At 39.6% G+C, this 22,197-nt stretch overlaps 1 protein-coding gene across 3 annotated transcripts in view; it reads left to right on the top strand.

Moving 5' to 3' along the window:
- The window catches only part of LOC129209973 (glypican-5-like), a 385,983-nt gene extending 365,821 nt beyond the window's left edge, over window positions 1-20,162 (top strand). For 2 of the 3 annotated variants that reach the window (XM_054835341.1, XM_054835339.1), the window contains one exon: window positions 11,607-20,162. In XM_054835341.1, the coding sequence (XP_054691316.1) occupies window positions 11,607-11,809 (203 nt within the window). In that variant the 3' untranslated portion in view covers window positions 11,810-20,162. The remainder of the gene's footprint in view (window positions 1-11,606) is intronic. The other variant, XM_054835340.1, reaches the window with a different exon arrangement.
- Window positions 20,163-22,197: the final 2,035 nt, after the last annotated feature.

The following is a 22,197-nucleotide window of genomic DNA, read 5'->3' as shown; positions in this document are numbered from 1 at the left end:
AATCAGGTAATTTTTCCTCAGCTAGCTCAGTGTGCAGCCCTTTCTCCATCAGCTGGTTCCAATTATGTGATCCTCACATGCTATCTCTGAATAAATGTTCTTTGAAGATATATAGTAGAAAGATGCCCTTGGTAAGCTACTTTGATTCAACTGCTTCAAATAGGAAAGCACTGCTGAGGTATAAAGGTTAATTTCACCCATCTCAACTCAAGTTAAACAAGAATTTAATGAACTCCAACAGATGCTGAGTTTACTCCTCCTGAAAACCCAGAGTCTCCAAATTCTTTACACAGGTAGATAGTCTGTGATGTTTTCTTTTCTAGCAAAGGATATATTGCTTGGCCTAGATTTTTCTAAGATCTCAGATGCTAGGAACGGGCCTACTGAGAACCATCCAAGACGCTTAGTATGCTCTTAATAAAAAATAAATAATCTAACTGCTTGATTTAATTCCTGAGTGGGACCCCAGCCTCCCTAATGAGTGCTGAGCACCCTGAGGAATTGACCTATACCTATTGTGTCAAGCGTGTGGCTTGAGCTGACAGTCCAGCCCAAATTCCTGTTTGTCTCTGCTGTTTATGTTTTGGCTTTGACTTGAGTCTGACCCAGGGCTAGGAACAGGATTGCAGAGATGGAGAACCACGACTCAAACCCTTACCCCCACTGGAGAGTGAGCCTTCATACAGACATGTAGATGTTTGGCATGCGTCAAGTAAAATAAAAAGTCTTAATTAAAAAGAAAAACCCTTCGTAATCCCAAATGAGCAAGCGCATACCTGAATTCCAGATTGGATCTTCTGGAGCACTGCTACAACAGCAAATTGAAGGGGCTGTTAAAACTTATGGTGTCAGTGCTACGTGGCTTAAGTAGATCATGCCACAGTTGACTTTTACAGCAAAAGTCCATCATACCAAGATTGAATCTGTATGCAAAATAAGGTTTGCTAGGCCTAGACATCCACAGGCTGTAGCACAGCAGTCCCTGAGTGCAGGTTCACGTCAGAGATGTTAATTGTCTCCAAACATCAGGCAAGTAATCTGCATTTTGAAGAGTCTCTAAATGGGCATTTACATAATTTATGTTTTACAAAGTCCGCTGATGCATATTTGCATAATAGACCGCAGCAGTGCCAACAGATCCATCGCAGCACACGATGTCAGCTCTCATGAACTTCCAGTGGGTTTTTCCTTTTATTGGCGCTCTTATGACAGAAAGAAATTGGCAATAACTGATGAATCTCAAAGAGAAGACTGAGTGCCTGTCAAAGCTGCTGTGGCTGGGTAGAAGCAAACAGAAATCAAGCCACATGCTCAGTCACCTAAGAAGTGCTCTGCATATGTCCATGCCAATTCTGTGCATAGAAACAAGCAGAGATGGTCCTCTATGTATTCATTCAAGTTCATTCAATTTCCTGGAATCTCCCTTTCCTCCCCATTCGCAGCAACCCCTTGTTGCTTTCATGCTCTCCAACTTCCTCCTCCTTAAAAATGAACACATTTTCTCATCACCAACCTCAGCCTGTCGGGACGATCCGTTGCAGAGGTGCTGTAGGTGCCTGGAGAAGGGCTTTGGGAACCACGCTGGCTTTGTCACTAGTCTCACCTGGGCAGTCAAGCTTGAGCACATCAGCGTAGAGAGAAGGCAGTTGAAAGTTGCAGACCTTTGAGTTCCAATGCAATGTTCATCACTCTCAAAATGGTGTTTTTATCATTCTCATGATGCAGTTAGTATCTCAAGGGGTTTTTATCAGTTCTGTGAGCTATGGGCAGAAGTGTTTTTTCCACATGGCTAAGTGGGAGAAGAAAGCGGTCGCCACTTTGTCACTCCTGGCCAATGTAAAGTTTAGCAATGTTGTTACCCTGAAAAAGGAGGAAGATTTACAGCCCTCAGTCTGTTACGTACCACAGCATTAGCGGACTAGCTAAATTGAGTCCTGGTGGTTTTGGTGTAACTGTCTCCCATGAAAACTGGAAGGAGCAGTTCCCACCCTCCCAGAACAGAACTGGGGAATGGGATCATTGCCAGCTCCAAACAGGAATTTCCTTCCTTTAATTTGCTCCACAGCCCAAACACTGACTGAGCACAGTCTTCTGCATATGCTAATGGACAGTGCTTCATTTTGTAAGACATTTTATTAGAAAACTTTATTTTTTACTCCTGGTTGTATATCTCCTTTCCGTTTCTGTTGATTTGGGTGTTCGTCATCCTGCTGAATGTGATAAGGGTTCATCAGTTTCACTGCATGCTACTAATAAGATAATGCTTTTAAGCTGTTTGGTATTTTCACATGAAACATGTTCTTCTTGCTACAGATATTCAGTAGAGTGATGGCTCTAATCATCCTCTCCGTCAATAACTGTCAGCTGTGATAGAGCTGGGGTTCTGGTTGGCCGGATAAACCTAGCAATGTGAAATAGAGGATATGCATGCTGAAGAGTTGCCAAACTAGAGCAGAAGAGACTGATTTAAACTTCCCATACCAGAGCTGAAGCAAGTCTAATGCTGTGATGTTTTCCTTTACTGCTCTTGATATTAAGTCTAAAATTAGTAATATCTTGCCACAGTTTCTTTTGATTTCAGTTCTGACTAAAATGAAACACTGGATTCAATAAACAAATGTTTCCTACTGATTGATCTAAGGACCAGAACTATTCTTTGGCATTATAACTAATTCTTTTTGTTATCTAGATTAAAAGAAATCAGATGATATGTGGATTGAAGTGATTTCAATGTTTATTCTATAATTAAACATCAATTATGATTATATCCTATTAGAACCTCTTTAAAAGATTTTTAGTATAAGGTTCTACCTGCGTTCAAGAAATGACAGAAATACAAGAAACATTTTAAATCCGCACTGCAACCATTGGATTCTGTCAACTTCAAAATCTTGCAATGGGAATCGTGTCTGCCCAAGTTTCTTAGGGAGCAATGGGAATAACTGTAAGAATCTGACTGGCTTTTAAAGACTGAGAAATGATGAGAGCAACATATTTGCAGGGTGAAAGAACCTTTCAGATGTCTTCTAGGTATGCTTGTGATTGTTTTTCTGTGTCTGCTGTGCTCGAAGTTGATGCCTTTTTTGTGGTTATTATATTCAGGGATTTAGTTGGGCTGCTTCATTGTGTTGAATGCACCCTGCCTCACAAAGGCAACTGTGAGCTCAAAGTGCTCTGCCCTGAGTCACAGAGCCCTTTGGTGGGAGGGCAACTCTTCTACCCACTTCTTAGAGATAGGACATCTGCTTATGCTAAAATGTGAGAGTACAGCTTCCTAAGCAGACAGCAGTCCATCTTCCTGCCGCTCGCTGGTGTCTCCTTGTGGAGGCATGAAGAGACCTCCCTCAGTGGCACAGAGCAGCTTCTATTGTCTCTCCTCTTTTTGCTGACACCTTGTTACCTGAGTAATTCTTTCCAGTGTATTTTGCGCCAGTTTGCTCTCAGGGTAGACCCAGGTAGTCAGAGCATGTCACAACATTGCAGAGCCTGCTTCAGTCTGAGACACGCACGTCTCTCCATATGTTTTCTACCGAGATAGGGCAGGAGAGACCTGGGTTCCAGCACCCCTTCTAAATCAGCCACAGGAAGGATCTGAACCTAGATATCATCTACCATTGGTGCCCTAACCGGCAGATGTTACTGTTTGGTGTGATCCTGCAAGCCTATGCTGACATGGTCTGGCAGAGGAGCCCTGCAGGCCATCCTCCACCTCCATCACAGCTCCGCAAGGGCCGTGGAGCTTTGCCCTTGGGCTAGACAGCTTTGAGAATCTCATTAGTGCAAAAAACGTTCGACTCTGGCAGCTAACTCTGGAAGCCTAAACTTTCTTGTGGATTGGTGTTGCTGGTGCACAGGCTGTAGCGTACTCAAACCTGACCTTCCTCTCAAGCTATGATGTGATTTTCTTATGGCACAGAGAAACTGTAAATGGTGCTTTTATATGACCTGTGAATTCTTCAGCTGAGAGAGATGCTGCTTTTCAGTTTTAGGCCTCAGGGCTGAAAGACATATGCCTAACCCCAAGCAGGTAGGTGATAGTATTTATTTTGGTGGTTTAATCTCTGTTTAAAGTTAAGCAGATGAAGTTCAAATCCTTGCTGAAAGTTGAACTTACTTTGTTGCTAGCATAAGATCATATCCAGTCTTTTTGCAAAATGGAGCTTTGTCTGTTCAGAGCTGCAGAGCTAAATTAAAATCCTTGTTACAAACGTCAATTGCAAATACAATTAGCAGTTTATGAAAAGACTGGATATTTGTACCATGTACATTTTCAAGCAAGAAAAGGTGCAGTTTTCCCTTAAGGGAAAGAGCGCCAACAATACATGTGCTTTTTCTTCTCAAGAAATTAAGGGGTGTCTGGGGGAAAGGAGTTGGGATGGCTTTAAATGTTTTTGTACTCCCTTCCAAAATAAGTTTATAGTTTCCCCATATACAATTTAATTAAGCCTTCGATTTGACCTTTGTATTGAGCAATAAAAGTTAACTGGGAAAGATGTGGGTAGAATGAGAGCACAAACAAAGCATGCCCCGCGTCAGCCAGTGTGAGAACTGTTTCTGTAACCAAAACTAATGAGATCATCAGGACAAAAGCAACAGCCAAAGCATTTTCAATTATTACTAATATTTTTCTTCCTTGAGCCAGTTTATATTTTTCTTAATTACAGCTTTGAGCTGTGGCGTGATATTTAGCAGATGCCTTCGGCACTTGGCGTGCTGATCACTTGCACACTCCAGACTGGCAGGGGCACCTAATCTTTGAAGTCTAGAGCGCACATTCATCTTTAACCATAAAGGTCAATCCTGCATTCCTCGCATCCCCCCAAACTCCCATTAAGTTTAATAGGAGTTTTGAGCATGTGAAGCATGCGGTATCGGGATCGCTCTCAGTCTTCTGGATATTACCAGTGAGGCATGTACAGAATTTCTAAACTTAACTAATTAATTGCACCATACAGTGATGGCAGAAGGCTGTCACAGAGCTTTTTAGTTGTTTCTTTCATTACAAGAAAGTTACAACAAAAGTTTAACAGATTTACTGGGAACATCATGTTTTACAGATACTTCCATGCTGTGTTTCAGGATATCATGTCAGCTGTGCTGCAGTATGTACGAGGTATCTGGCAAACTAAACAAGCTTAAACATGCAACCACAAACATGTGCCTAAGACTAGACTAAAAACAGATGTTTCCAGGAAATGTAAAAGATGTTTGGCATGTTTTAAGCTTATACTTTCAGCTTGTCTGCATTTGAGTTAAGTCCCATATTAATATAAACAAAATGACAAAACCTTTTCTTGCAAATGACTGATTGATTAATGGAAGTATTGCTGAATCACACAAGGTTTGTTAGGTTAGGTTATTTCTTCCCAAGGAAAAGATGGATTGTTCCATCTTGACATTTACCATGGCAGGAGCTGAGGCAGTTATACGTGTGGGTTTACTTTTTAGCCCTCAGAACTAATACAATTTTATTGTGTCTCATGAAAATCATGCAGAGTTTGCTATGGCAGCTGTATATCAAAAGCCAATCAAACACAGTGACAGGTTTCCTTACAGCAGTACAGCTGAGATAATGTCCTATTCTCTCTCTCTATATATATATATATAGAATTCAAATGTATATAGAAAAAAGATTGTTTGGGAATGGGGGAAGGAGTTGCTATTTCACATAAGTGTGGCTTCCAGGCACCAGACATCTCAAATTGTCTCACAGTTGTTCCTGACTTCTCTTTATTGCATTTTTTTCTTTGTTGCATCTTTTTTTTTTATAACAGTAGTTCCTGAAAGGTCCAGCCAATGTTATTTTTTGAGGAAAGTGTGTATAGTTCTTCTCAGCCTGAAGAATTTACATCCAGAATGCGCAAAATGTGTAGGAGAGAAAGCAGTTCTCTCACTGGCCTACAGGGAGAAGTGATCTGCCAAAGATCACACAGAGTGTAATGCAGAATTAAAAACTGGTCGTAGATATCCTAGTCCCAATTTATGACTATCCTCCCAAGGACAACGTCTCTTCAGTTACACACTCCTTTAAAAGAGAAACCCTCATAATCTTGTCCCGGAAGTCATCTGGAGAGGCTGGCCTGAACCTAATGCAACTCAGTAGTTAAGTGAGGAGAGTGACCTATTTGGTTGTAACTCCTGTAGTTCTCTCTTTTCTGGTTAAAGATCTTCTCCTTCTAAGGCCAAGTTTCCATAACAGGGTGTGTGGGGAAAAGGCTTATATGGACACCATGTTGTCGGGCTGAAATAGAAGGGGGCAGAACAGTACACACATGGGAGGCTGCAGAGCTGTTAATTACTCCCTTCTTCTGGCTCCAAAAGGGCTATGCTACACCTGCCTTTTACCAACTAGTATTATATGGTGGACAGTAAGAGAATGTGGAGAATTGCATCACAAGCTCATCACACTTGGGGAGTTTTTGCATTCCCATTTCCACAGCATTCTTGTTTCCATTTGTCTGCTGCAGTTGTAACTGGTAATAATTAGTGCTGGTTTTAATGTCAGGATAATAGATTATTTGGAAATTGTTGGTACATTTTATGGCGACAGCATTGTTTTGCAATTTCAGAGCTCCTTCCTTTGAATATGTAAAAGTAATTTCAGCTTTTGCTACCAGAGGTGATAAAAAGCTAATAATAACACTGCAGCATCTACTGTAATTTAAGAGCCTGTTCCACCAAGTTGCACCTAGCTTTAATTTTCTTATGAAGCTGTCAGCCAAAACCAAGCCTGTGATCGAAGTGAAATTTATCAAGCAACTGAGCCACAACAGGGAGAGTAAATGCAGGTACTGACCAGTTCACTTTAGACCAGCATCACGAGTATCATTACAACCATGATGAGGCATTCAAGATCGAGGCATTAATTTGCTATCATAGATGCTGACATTCTGTCTTTTCAAAGCACAGTGTTTGCATGAAAGTCTAGGAAAAAATGGACAGGTCTGACTTCATGTAATTAATGTGGGAAAGCAGAAATAAATAATCTCCCCTTCTCCCCCCTCTCCCCCCCCAACTCTCTCCCCAAATAACTGGGTTGAAAGTTCTCCCTAGCAACTCATGGTATAAAAATGATGAAGATGTGTTCAAAGTCTTCACTCAGTTGTGGGCACAGTGGACTGATAAGCATCAACTCTCTGCTGTCACTGCCCCAGTTCGTTAGAAACTGCGCTGCTATAATTAACATTTACAGGACTAGTCTGGCAAATCTGTTTTGTTTTTATGCAGAATTCCCTCACAGGATTGTACACCTGTGTGGTGTGATGATCTGTAGCCTTACGTGTATGCAGCCACCATGGCTGTTGGTTAATTGCAAGTATACTGCCTGAGCAACAGAGGTCCTGAGGCACAAGCACATTACTTCCATGAGCACTAGCTCAAACACAGGCTTCCCCCAACATGAGATCAGCCCATTCAACTGCCCTTTCCTTCCCACCTTCTTCCTTTGCTCTAGAAATACTTTCTCTTCCTCTCTGTCGGTAGCAGTAGCAGCCTGTCTACGGAGTCTCTGCATTTACCCTTCAGCTCAACGGAGACTGTGCTGAGCACAACTCAGATGGGAGATGAGGAGGGTTCAGTGGCAGTGGCAAATCTTTGCAGGGAAAGACCTCCTATCACACTGATCGTTTGCAATCACAGAGAAAGGACTGAGCTCAAGACAGGTCAAGAGAAGGACAAAAATGTAAAGGGGATTCTGTTAAGTAGATGAGCTTGTTCATCCCTTGGCAGGACAATAGGGAATCTCAACAGACGTTTAAGTAGACCTTGCTGATGCTGTTCATTAGAGAGCAATAGCATGCAAGTACAACAATAAATATTTACATCTTTGGTAATCTGTACCAGCAGCAAATGGCAAATCATTTAGGCTAGGGAGGGGGAACTAACAGCTGGGGTGCCAATATGGCTTGAACTTCTGTCAGATAACCTGGTAATAACCTAAAAAAAAATAATTGCGTTGTTCTTTCCGGACTGGCTATGTCCAACGTTCTGGACACGACCCGGCAACGTGTGCTTGCAGCCCAGAAAGCCAACCGTGTCCTGCGCTACATCAAAAGCAGCGTGACCAGCAGGGCGAGGGAGGGGATTGTCCCCCTCTGCTCCACTCTGGTGAGACCCCACCTGGAGTACTGCATCCAGCTCTGGGATCCCCAGGACAAAAAGGACATGGACCTGTGGGAGCGAGTCCAGAGGAGGCCCATGGAGATGATCAGACAGCTGGAGCACCTCTCCTGTGAAGACAGGCTGAGAGAGTTGGGGTTGTTCAGCCGGGAGAAGAGAAGGCTCTGGGGAGGCCTTACAATACTTAAAGGGGGCTTATATGAAAGATAGGGACAGACTTTTTAGTAGGACCTGTAGCAACAGGACAAAGGGTAGTGGTTTTAAACTAAAAGAGGGTAGATTCAGACTAGAAAAAAGAAATTTTTTACGATGAGGGTGATGAAACACTGGAACAGGTTGCCCAGAGAGGCTGTAGATGCCCCATCCCTGGAGACATTCAAGGTCAGGTTGGACAGAGCTCTGAGCAACCTGATGTAGTGGAAGACATCCCTGCTCACTGCAGGGTGATTGGACTAGATGACCTTTAAAGGTCCCTTACAACTCAAATCATTCTGTGATTCAATGTGTGACTTGCCAAATGCGTTTGAAAGGCATGCTCAGCCCTCACTATAGGGGAGGTTTCCTGTTCCTAAATTAGATGACAGTGAGAGTTTTGACTCTCCCTTTTATCCCAGCTAGTCCCTCTGAGGAATAGTATTGATCCATATAGGTATTTATGAGAAGTTCAGTGCCGTCTGAGCGGCACATACATTACTGGGTAGCAATCTGCGGTCAGATCTTTGAGGTGAAGATAATCCTAAATGCTCTAAACATTGAGGTCAAGCAATTTTCATTATGAGCTTTGTTTATGTTGTCAAGATGTAAATTTAACAGCAGTTAACACGGATAAAAATTCAACTAAGGAAGTGGACTCAATCCCCTGGACTAACTGAGCTGTTCTCTGCACTCACAGTAATCATGGGGCCTAGAGGGACTCCGAGCCATCTTCACTGACCCCAGCAGACCTCGTGGTCGGCAAGAGTCCGGAAAGGCTGTTCACAAAGGCTGCTTTGGCAGTCAGCTGCCTTCACTAAGTACCCCTTCTGGCAGGGTTTGAATATTCACGCTGAGAACCTGGATAAGGGAACAGCACAGTAGCTACTACAGTGGCTGTATCACTATTATGATGCAGTGATAAATAAACAGTGTAGGATAATAATTAGATGCCAGTGTCCAAAAGGCCATCACATGTGTCAGCCTGAGGGTAGCTGAAGCCTTCAAAGATTTCTGGAAAGGAGAGAGGGACTGATGATGGGAAGAAAGTTTCTAGCGATGGAGACAGCTTTTAATTGGGAACCATCATAAAGCCTTTAAAATGCAGAAGGTAAATACTAGAACAAACCAAAGTTGTGAGGTTTGGTTGGTTGGTTTTATGAAGTCATGATCCAGGGGCTCAGTTCATGGGTATTGAACATCTGGGGTTTGCTTCGTTGGGACTAGATTTAATTTCTATGCTAGTCTTCATAGTGACATTTTCTTTTTTTTTTTTTTAGCATGCTCACTACTCTTTTGCCTTTTGAATGTCAGTAGTAGACCGAACAGAACCATCTTAGACTCTAAGAAAAAGATTTAAGAGGAAAGACCTCATTTAACTCAGAGTCTCTCAGCCAAAACCCTGGAGTGAGTAAGCAACAGGAACTCTGAGGAAACTGGAATACAACATCTTTGCACTGCTGAAATTTGTGCTTTAAAAACTAAAGATAGGATTGAAAAAGATCTTGAACTGAATTACGGCTGAGGCTATTTTTATTTATTTTTGCAAAGCGAGAAAACAGAGTATTTTAAATAAAATGCCAGTTTTGCACAATTAAATCCCAAATTAGAATTGTCCATGAATAGCATCAGAAGATACTCCGCTGTAAAGACAGAGAGAGAATTCAGAATGTAGTCCTTCCCGTGGAAAGGATAAAGGCAGAATTTTCTAATGTATTATTTAACGCTTGTTATGTAGTGCATTAAGCAGTCACTGAGAGGAAAGCTTTTAAAAACCAACAGCCTCTCTGATAGCATTAAATCTTACCTTAGATTTTTGGCTAAGTCAATATTAAGAAAATAAACGAATTAATACATTTCAGTCTGCCCGATTTATAGAGGCCAATCAAGTTACAATGCTGGACATGGCCAACTGAAAGAGGGGAATAGATTTACCTGAGTGAGGTCTTAATTTAATCAGCTGGCCCCAGAGAGCTGAAGTCAGCAGGCTGGGATGATATAAGAGGCAGCAGAGAAATAGTGCCTTTACCACAGTCGAAAAGAAGAATGACAGTGATGGAAAGGAGTCTAGGCAGTGTCAGAACACACCTATTTCCATGATTTATTCTTAATTTACTTTAATGACAGTCTGAAGGTTGTCCATTTTTCTTTAAGTGTTCTCAGAATACTGATATTTTCTCTAAACATTTAGAGCATGCTTCTTCTCCCCCTCCTTTCTGTTAGGTCCTTTGCAAGTTGGAACTGAAGAGGAGCTATGTCCACCCTTTGCCATAGTGAATTTTGAGCGCAGTGGCAGACTGCCCTTTCCCGCCATGCACCTTGCCAGAGAGCGTCCCTCTCTGCAGTCACCCTTGAGTCAGCTCTAGGAATTACAGGTTCCTCCAGGATTAATGTTGATATTATGATAAAATGGAGGAATTCGTTGCGTTTCTTTTACAGTTTATACTGGCAAAAGAACAACGTGTGCCTTCTCAATACAATAGCTCATTTTTATTATCAATTGAGTTTATTGATGGTTGTTCAGAACTACTGACATGCAGACAATGATCTCAGATTGTGTTTACATTTCTGGAATACTTTCCATCTTTCCTGTTTCTGCCAGGAACTTGCTTCTCTGATTCAGAGGTTTTATTTTAAGATTGGACTGTTGTTTAATCTGCACTACAAATCTATGCCTTTTACTTTCTTGTGTATGTGCACTGCATTTGTTAGTATCACAAATCTTTAAGCTTGGACCTGAACAATTATTGTTAGTTTTTAAGTTCTTCCAGGTAGGAATTCATTTTTAGCCATGCATTAGGGTATGCTTTTACAGGGTAGTGGCAAAGTTAAAAGAAGCTGGGATTAAGTCACTATGTTCTCTGGTCTCCTCCTGCAGCAACTCAGCAATTTGACGGGTGTTTCACTGGGGCATGTTAAAAAACAACTTGATCATGTTTTAAAGGATGAGCCAGTTCCCATCCCAGGTGAAACTGAAGGTACTTTTCATGAGAGAAAACCAGGTTCTGACACCAACCAACACAATGCAGAAAGCTATTATTCTGCTCAGGCTGTGTCTACAGGTAGACAAGTAGAGCAGACCAGTAGTCAGAGAAGATCTGTTGAGCAAAACAGTGGGTGCTGAGGACCCAGTGGCCATATTGGGTCCAACTAAAACATTAATACAAGTGCCCCATCGCTCTCCATACATGGTTCAGTTATTCAGACTAGTGTACAACATGTTCCTGCAACAGACAATTTAAAGCCACTATTTAAAAGATGTGTGATTAATCTTACATTTACTTTCATGTTTTCAGATATACTCAAGGACAAGAAAACCCATCCAGAAAACAGAAACGAACCAAAACCAACTGTGAAAAAGATTGACACCACAACCACCACAAGCACTGTCAAGTCATCCTCTAAACACAGTGTAACTGGAAACGGGAGCAGTCCAGCCCCAAGTTCCTCACTTGTTATTTTAACAGCACTAGCAGTTCTGTGGCATTGTCCGCTGTAGCTGTATTGCCCTGCAGCCACTGCGCAAGCGTTTCTGTTCACTGTCATTTATACCTACAGCCTTACCCAACAGAAAACAAAGTTAAATGGCTCTCTAGTTTATGTGCTATGTTAGAATAAATATTAAACTATATGCTGGAGTTGGCAGATACCAAGTGTCATCACTTATCTGAAGATAGCCTTTGACAAAGCCCACCCAGGATACGAGGGAATGATGACAAGGGTCTGAGTAGCTTAAGTTATGGGGTAGAAATAATTGAAAACACAGAAATTGTGTATGTGTGTGTTACTGTTATTCTCAATTTTGTTCACTGGAATCTGACTGGCTGGTTTTGTTTGTTTAATTTTTCTGATAAATTATATGAATGGTCAGTCTTCAAATTCAAGCCAATACTTACTTTATTTTTCTAGTGAACAGCTAACAAGCTACGTCTACAGTTGTAAACCACGTTAACATTAAGTACTCTCTACCAGCTTGATGAAATGCCTAAGTGGTCAAGAAGATCAAAGCATGTTTGAAACTTCTTTTCACTCTTACTGTTTAGATTGTAAGAAGCAACATAAAAGCATATGGTGTGTCTAATATATCAGTATAGTTGCCTTAACTATGGAAAAAATTAGAAACGCTTTGTTTACTGAGGGATATAGATAGTGAGTTTCCCTGCCCCACAAAATGCCATCACCAGATGCTTAAGCATATGCTCAAGGCTTACTGGATGAATGTCCAGCAGCGGGAAACGTAAATAAACATAATAATGTCTTATCCAGTTGAATGCAGCTCTGTACAGAGAAAAAAAAAAAAGAATTCAGTTCAAACTTGCTTTGCCTATGTGATGTTAAAAGAAATTTTCCATAAAGGTCCCACAGATATAAATTATTGGGAACTCCCTTAGACCCTAACTAGATTTTCTGCATTGTGGATCTCTGAAATCAACTGTTTCATAAACCGTGTATTATTTAATGTTTAAAATTTTGTATCATGGTAAGTGTAAATGTAAAACAATCTGAAACCTAGAACATTCTCTGTTATGCCTCATCCTGATTGCTACCCTAGAAAATGTCAAAATGTGCATTATATTACAAGGCTATTTTTTTTAATCAGTGATAACTGATATGTTTTAACTTTTCGGATGAAAAAGTACTATAGTAACTTCTAATGAGTTAAGAGTTAATGTTTGTTTTCCAGCAACTGTTTACAGTGCCATTGAATATATATACAAACACAACTGTATGAATACAATGATTAATATGATAAATATATGAAACATTAGAATTGTTATATTTACTACATTTCATAACTATTACAACAGTTTAATGGTCATTTTCATGTTGTAGACTATTATTATGTACAGTTTTATAAGATTTAATGTAAAACACTTGCCTTTGTTTTTTTGTAAAACATCTCTTTGATACTTAAACAGCCACCGACATAACTCAAAAGAAGAACCCTGTATCTTACTAATCAGCTTGAGGCATTTTATTGGCAACTTTGATTATAAAAGCCTGACTCAAAGAAGGTGCCATGTGCCAGTATTACTACTGGCCACTTAAATAGAAAGTGGCAATAATACAGTGGCATACAATAAGTGAACGAAGACTCACTACACTTGTCTGTTTTCAGCTAGCATTAGTGAACATGTCTAATTATGTTTGCAAAGGTGAGGCTTGAGTTTTGTTTTTAATTTGGGCTCTTAGATCATATTTACAGACATAAAGGTATAATCGGAACCCTCGACACACCCAGCTGCAAGGGAGGTGTCTCTAAAGTGGCAGCAGCTAAGTTTTCTAAAAGATAATTCAATTTTAATGTTGAAACAAGATAAAATGGAAAAGATACTTATACTAACGTGAAATATTTTATATTTGAATTCTGATTTTTCAAAATGGTAAGGATATTAATATCACTAAGCAGTGCTTTCCAGTCATATCAGTGAAAATCAGTTTTCCCCAAAGTACTAAAATGGCTATCCTGTTTTCCAAGGTTTGTGAGGTGCACCAGTTTCTTGACCATCATTAAAAATGCCGCTCCTGGTATTCATTTTCAGTGCCCTTTGGAAAAGTGCACTTTTACCTGAGGACGTGTGCAAGTCATGTCATTTGTACAGTGAAAGGACACTGTAATTCCCTGCAGTCTTAAAAGATCAGCTGTTAAGACAGGCTGGTCTCTGTGCACACAGAGAAATGTACATCAGGTGCTAACTCTTACCACCAGCTCCTCAGGTAATACCAGTCACTGTGGCTTCACTGAAGCAATTCATATCTGTTGCTTGTGAACCTGACCCCTCATTTAGTATTCTCACACTTCAGATGCTTAGTCATCATTCAGGCAAATGCATCTTGCACACCTAAGGACTTCTATGGATAGAGCTAGGGTTTCAGGGCTGGGCTCTGACGCTACCAGATTTCAGCTGTGCAGCCTGGAGTTTTCAGTTCTTCTCACCTGCAGAGGGGGAACCTGAATACTCAGACTTAGGTGTCTTTTTGAGGCCTTTTCTGTAAAAGGTTTTGTGCTTTTAGCTCAGAGTAGTGATCCAGCTAGCCTAGTATTCAGCTGGAACAGAGGAAGTTGCAAAGGCCTGCAGTAGGTGTGCACAGAGTAACTCACCCAGGGGATTATTTGTTGCTGCTAAATGTCATGATCTTGCTAAACAAAAACCTCTGAAAAATCAAGGGTTTGAATTTTGAGTTTGGTTGGCAAATATTTTTATGATGTAGCATTCATATCTCAAGCTAAACAAGACAACCCTTTTAAAGTTTCTGTAACAAAACTAGAACAAGTTCAAATTGTAGGGTGAGATAGAATCAACTCATTTCATTGGATTCAACCAATAATTTAATAGACACAAATTGTTACAGAATGAGGGAAGAGACCTCAGAGGACTCCACATCTATTAATACACTTCACACTAAAACACTTTACACTGTAAGAACAGTACTGGTCAAACCAACATGAAACATGTTCATAATGTGCATCAGAAATGGTGCAGCTTTAAAGGGCAGTGCAGTATATTTTTACTGATGGTTTATGATTTTTTTGTCCTCAGGATCAGTTGCATTTACATATTAAAAAAAGTGTTTTCCATCAAACAACAAATCTGTACCAGCAAAGGCAAAAACAACTGGCTGTGTCAGATAAAGCAAGTATTTTTTTTTCAGATGAGTAAGATACCTATTTTACAAAATCTTATTTTGTTATCCAGGACACTGTAATTACGATGTAATTGCAAAGGTCTAAATTCAAAATACTTTTAAACTTGTCTATGTAATCTCAGTGTAAAATAAGGCACCAGTCTAAGAGCATTGCTGTAGCTTTGCCTAACAATTATGAATTGTATTTAGCCACTGCTTTTTGAATGTTTATTGTTGTGCTATGACCTTCTTTTAATATTTTGCTGTGCCAGCATTTGTGAATGCCAGCATTGGAAAGTAACTGCTGTCATACATTTGTGAGTAAAATCAGTCTATAATTTTCTCTTGATAGTGATGCAGGCTTCTTACCAAATAAGACAAAATTGCCATGGGCACACAGTCAGTTCTTAGCGTTTCACTGATATTTGGGCTCTGTGTTACACCAGGTTCATGTGTCACTAGTCCCCTTCCTGGCTATGAAAGCCTCAGGGAGAAGAGTGAACAAGGGTGGACAAAAGCGTGTGTGGCTGCAATGTGCCAGTGCTGGGCAACCTCCAGCTGTCTTTGCTGAGGCCCTCAGGCGAGTGCGCTCAGCTAATTTCAAGTGGCTTTTACACCTCTCCAAATCAACGCATGGAGACTGGCCAGGCAAAGAGCAGCAGAGAATCTAGTTGCATTTACAGGCAACTTCAGAGACACCTGCTATGAATTGCACTTTTGTTGCAATTTAGATGCTTTACTGAATCCCGCCTCTCATTTTCAACCTTGCACTTGCTTTCTAGCTTGCATATTGCCAGTGTTATGCCCTGTCTTCTAGTACACCAGGTACTTGGTCGTTGCATAAGGAATTGTGATTCTGATCTCTCAGTAATGAACCTTTTGAGGTACAAATATCTGTCAGAGCTTGACAAGGGCAACACAAATAATAATGTCCAGCTGCACTGAGTTCAGAGGCTCTGTGCATGGGTATCTGGCTATGAGATTCACATCTCTTTGATCTCTTAAATCAGATCTGTATTTAATATATCTCTATTTCCTTTTGTAACCAAGATTGCAGCATGTATCATACTTTTAAATTTGACACTCTAATCCTGCGTTGGTCTTCTCAATATTGTCCTAATGGCTGTTGTGGACAGACTTCATTTTAATGTCAGATGAGCCTTTTTTGCCCAGATTTACTGAGCCATTCTTATTCAATATTGCACACGATTAGGTTTAAGCAGTTATCTGTTAGAAGAGCTGAAACACACATTAAAGTGAGATTCTGAGTAGGACGAAAATCCAGAAAGTCCCTATGTCCCTGCATTGGACTCTTCACATTAAAGAGATTTTAAGGTTTAGCTGAAATTACTGTCAAAATTTCATAACTAGCATGGTGTCAAGGGGATTTCAGCCTTGCATTGAAAATTGATAAGGAGTCTACCCATTTTTTAAGTTGGAATTAATTGATGTACATGCTTCCTCATATCTCTGCACGTGGGTAAATTTAGGTCTGTAGAAATAGGAGACATTCCCTAAAATGTATCCTGTACATTGAGCATCACAACATTGTAAGTGCTTAATGTTACAACTAGACAAAAGCAAGAGACATATATTTTCATTTATAGCATTTCACTACTCACAGTGCTTCTTGTAAACATACGGCATGTGTGTTAACAAAAGGTGAAGCATCTTTCAGTGTATGTCATTATAGCTGTGACATGTGTTAGTCAAAAAGAACATTATTGCCTCAGAAGTCCAGAATTATTCCCAATACTGAATTCGCTTCTGGTTTCCGCTGTCACTCTCTAAATAACCAGATTTAAATTGTATTAAATATTAAGCCACCACAAAACAAATACTGGCCAAGAGGTTGTAATAAATAGAGAGATAATAACCTCAGAAAAGTATGCGGCATTTAAAATAGAGAATACTCCTAGGTAAGAAATCCCTCCTAGACTAGAACAATTTTTCAAGTCCCTGTCCCCTCTCCAGATTCATCACCTTCCCCTTCCACATCCACACAACACAGTATGAAGCCAGCATGCCGGATGCTGGTGCGCTGAATCCAGAAAAGTGAATTAAAACTGCTGCTGTGGTATTTCCAAGTATCGTGCTTAAAGTGGGCCTCCTTTTGATGGTTATGAGGAATGCATTCAAACTGCATGTGCAATTGCTTACCTTCTTTTTCAGTAAATAGCCACAGCTGCTGCAGCTTTCAGAAAAGGCTGCTGGACACAGACCGTAAAGCAGTATTTTTGTGTTGCTCTCATGTCATTGAGATTAAACTCAGTCCTTAAAATAGATTGGTTTAGACATTCCAGTTATTATCAACACTACAATGAGCTCCCCCCATGAAAATAATGTAATAACCTTTTGAGAGAAGGGCACGTAAGAGAGGCCACTGATGCTTTCAGGAGTTGCATAAAGTACTTCATTAAGTAGCCAGTAACAACCATGGGGGTTTTCTTTAATTTCTGTGCAGAAAGCATTAATACTACCTTGCAAAATTATGCAGTTTGCACTTAATAATTTCAATTAATCTTTAGTAAATTACCCAGTACTTTGTAATTATAATATTTGCAGCTAATTTAGTGCCATGCTAAAAATCATTCGTTGCATAATATAAGCAATTAACATTTATTCGGGTTTTTTTCTGTTGCAGGGGGATATATAAATTATCCTCAGTGGCCTTTCTGTACACCTAATTAGCACCTGTTTGAATTATTCTACAGGCTATGGACATTTCATTTGAAAAATAAATGCGTTGCTAGTTTTGTGAACTCCTTGCAAATACACAGTTGTAAAAATTACTTTTCAGGGGAATACAATAACATGTTTTCATATGTCTTCTGGGTTTATGAGCTAGGCTAGGCTTTTAGGCTATTACACCTAGAATAGGTACTGACATTTTTAATGCAGTTAAAATGGAAATAGTCAGATACCTCTTTCCCATAATTAAGTACAGTATCCCAGATTTGTAGCCTGGTTTATTCAGTAATAAAAAAGGAAAGCATTAAGACATCAAGAACATAGATCCTAGTGTAACTTTCACATTTCTGTATATGCATTTACAGTTAGGAAGTTTTACTAATCAGAGACTATCAAAAGCACTGCTGTGCTGGAGTGTCAAGGATACTATGTTAAAGTTGTGGAAATTAAACCAGATTGCTTCAATGTTGTATGTAAGCTTCTAGGTAAATCATAGTTTTCTATTTAAATGCACAGTATATTGAGGAAGATCATTTGATCTTTCTAAAAAGGAGATCTGAAAAAGACTTTCTAACAAGAATGCCAATATCAAATATTTACAACCTCCACACATATGAAATTAGGAAATCAAAAAAGGACTTGAGACTTCTCTGTGGGTATGAAATGCTGCAGCACACCCTCAGCTCCTATAAATCAGTATAGCTCCTTTGATTTCAGTTTAACTATGTAAATTTACCCCTGCATAGTATCTAGCCCAAGAATGTGAATTCCTTCCCATCTTTTTGCAGGTGCAGAAAATCAAGAGTAACTGCAGTGATTACAAAATTTGCATAACAGTTTTACATTGCCCAGGCCACTGATCAGATAGTATCTTCATGCCTGAAAAGAAAATCTGTAACACATGGGATGCCATTAAGTCTTCTAGCATTTTCCCTTTCCAGGGGCACAGCAGGGGCCTTTTCCAGAAGCAGCTAGTATGATTTGGGGCTACAAGGAGATACGCATACTGTGAGTATCTCCTAGGGTAGAAAATCTCAGAGGTTTGTTGATACGGATCAGGCCTTGAGGCAGATCAAGTTTGATTTTTCTGTTTCATGTTAAAACGTAGGATCCAGGTCTTAAACTGGCCTCAGAAACTAATTGAGATTCAGTGGAGAGAACTGATTGTGGCTTTGATGTTTTCAGAGAAGCTTAAGCAGCAGAGAAGGCAAGCAGCCATATTCTGCTTCAGCTGAAGCTTGTGTGTTTTGCATTCAGTTTCAGATAAAATTACCTGTGAGTTTCTAGATCAGTGGTGGCAAATTTGTGAGTTACTATAGCCTGTTGTTCTTCTATGGAGAAGAAATGAAATTTCCTCCTAAGCAGAAAAAAAAGAGAAAGCTCTTTATTTTTATTTTCTATTATGCTAAACATCCAACTTGGAAGAAAACCAAAACAGGATGTTGGGCCTCCCAAGGACATAGATTCCCCTGAGTGGGGTTGTTCTCAGTGCATGTAGTAATAACGGTGTCAGAGTCTGCTTGTCATGAAAGAGGATGCCTACTCTTTGGCTCTTTTTTGGGGCTTCAGAAAAGCTACAGTTTATGGCTCAAAGATGACAAATCATTTAGAGGCAAATGTTGTAGTCAAGTCCATGAAGCAGTGAAGAAAGCAGTAAGATGTGGTGGTGGTCTCATTGAAAAATGAGAAAATGAATTTAACCGAAATATTTGAGCTTTTGCATTAGGGATGAACAACAGAGTTGAAACCTACTCCCAAAACACTGCAGTCGCATATGGGAACAGGCTAATGTAGCAGCAATATTATAAAAAAATGTTTATTGTATCCCACTTATTATATGGGGCAGTATTAGAATAAAAATGGAAGCCAGTACACTAAACCTTGCATAATACTACCACTTACTGTACTTTGATATCAGAACTAATACAGTATGAATGTTTACAGTACACTGGGGTAGAAATTCTAGTAAAATAGGTGCTTTGTCATTTAGCTTTTTGAATAGTTTATGGCCTCCTAGTCTTTTTTAGTTCATTTTATTTTACAGGAATTAATAGGCCGCTTACATTTGTATTTTACATTAGTTGCATCATGGGTATTTTAAGTTCCAAAATAGATTGGGTTTGCCCTAAGCAGTATTCAGGCTCTAATAATTATTTCTATTTCCCAATCACGTGTTTTATTTGCAGTGTATCTGCTTATATTTTTATTGAATAAATTTGTCAGTTTTCTTCAGTTTGTTTTCAGCATTGAATATGATAAAGGCAATTTAAAAAAGCATTCTGCAAACAAGATCCTTAAAGAACAAGGCTACTTTGAAAAGTTCAAGTAAACAGTGTGTTTTGTAAAGGACAGTGAACTATGAATGGGAATAAAAATAAATAATCCACAGCAGGAAATTGTTGTCATCTATTAGAATTTTTGTATTTTTTTCTGAATATTTTTCATCATTGTTGCTGTAAGTTACAAGGCTGATAAAATCTTAAATAAAAATATTTTAATCTGTTCAGATGATGCTTTGAATAAAGGATGTAGCCCTTGAGAACTGCCGAGGAACTCTTAATATTTTGGTCAGAGGCTGGCAAAGAAAGGTCTGTTACTTCAGCACATAACTACTTTCTTGCTCTTCTTTTCTGTCTTGCAATAAATACAGTGAGATGGAAAGGTGCCTACCTGCTCTTCTGGGAGCTCAAATATTAGTGAAGAGACACAATACTTGCAGTGGTCTCCTGGGTAAATGCCAGCATACCTCTACACAACAGGTAGGGCTTTTTCATCAAACTTCCATTCCTACATAAACAATCAGATCTGACTCCTCCATTGACTGAGGTCTTGCAATAACTGTGTGCCATATTAAAAGCCTTGCCCTTGGTTTTGATTAGACTCGCATTATTTTTCTGTCTTCATATAGCCAGTGTACTAGAAAAAGGAAACTCCCTGCTGTGAGCTTGGTGTTTTCATCACTTGTCAGTTATGAACTTTGCAGTTCCTCTTCTTTTGAGGGGGAAAAAACCCTTATCTGGTATTTTTCTGTCAGATGCTGATTATTGTGGTTGCATCTCTACCATTTCCTAAAATGACACAGCAGAGACCTTTGCTCTTATCAGCATTTGTTAAAGCTACTTTTCATGAGCTTCTCTTCACTTCTCTATCAAAACAGCTGCTTTTTTCCTGCTTTTAAAAGTTGGTGGGAAAGGTATTAGCTGTTTTATATCTTTTATTTCCTGTTTTGTAGTATTTAGGAGCTCTTCTTGTAGTATTCCCAAATGGGTTGGATGAAAGCTATAGGACGGACCACTAAACCACAAAAGTATCGTGAACAAAATATTCTTTTATTGTTTAAATGACTGCATACCTCCTATCTACCTACCTAGTTTTTTCCTACTCATTTTGTTTTCTGATAGCACGATGATTTGAGTGCTGCCTCCTAAAGCATCCATGATTCCAGCTTTCCTCGATTCTTTCAAAATGCTTCCTATCCAAGGTCTGGGAATTACATACAGCTCATCTCACCATCTATGGAGAGTGCTTTTTGCTAATACATTCATTTTTGACCCAGCTCCAAAGATAATAGCCAACAGCTCTTCTCTGCTGATGCTAGAGGAATGCTTGTTCTCTGAAGTGCTGCCTCATAAAAGCCTTTTAAGTTTAAGGATTTCACATTCATCCTCTAATTAAGCAGGTGTCTAAATCTGTGAAGCTGCTTCATTCTGAAATCCAACCTGCCTCCACTTCAAAGGATGTTGTTTCTTTTCTCAAAGATGTTTTAAAAAGTGCTTCTTTGACGGTTCAAATTTGTAGGGTTATTTAAAGGCTTTGCCTCTCACCTGATTCAGTACTTATTTTCCAAAAATACACAGAATACATCAGATCTGATGAGATGCCTCGAGGATGTTCCTTAATGGTGGTGCTGGAGTCCATATCTTTGACTGAAGATCTTTAATTGCATTGAGTAACTAGCCCTTCTGCCAGCCTAATGACAGAAGTGGTTGCAACCATATATGATCTATTTGATATTTCTCTCATCAGAAATCCTAATCTTTCCTTATGGTTTTTTTGGTTGTTGTTGGTTGTTTGGTTTTGGGTTTAAGCAATATGTCAGTTTGGCTCTGAAATATGTCTAGAAATTGTCATACCCAAACCCTGGAAAAAACAGTGGATTTAGCCTAGCTTGTCCCAGGGGTTCCAGTGTGGTGCAGCTCTAAATACAACCACTGACTTATAAGAATGATGGCTTGCCTTATGATATTGAGAGAGGCAGCGTGACTTCAGTGTAGGAAGTCTTCCTACACTTCAGCTTTACATCTGAAAATAAAGTCTTTTTTTGGAAAGAACGCTTGTGAAATCATTATTAACTCCAGAACCCAACATTAACTACCACCATACTAAAAGAGCGAACTGAAAATACTCCTGCTTGTATAAGAAAAAGACAGGTTTTATTTGTGTTTATTATGTCCTCAAGGAGAATCAGAGTTAACTTTAGAAGAAAGAAAGAATTCCAAAAGCAACAGAAACCCATGCCCTACACCTACAGTTTTATGTCCTACAACCACAGATTACTACCTTCCCATC

Source organism: Grus americana, chromosome 9, assembly GCF_028858705.1.
Source record: "Grus americana isolate bGruAme1 chromosome 9, bGruAme1.mat, whole genome shotgun sequence".
Lineage (NCBI taxonomy): Eukaryota > Metazoa > Chordata > Aves > Gruiformes > Gruidae > Grus > Grus americana.
The sequence above is the reverse complement of the archived record's forward strand: the minus strand, read 5'-3'. Positions and strand labels throughout refer to the sequence as shown.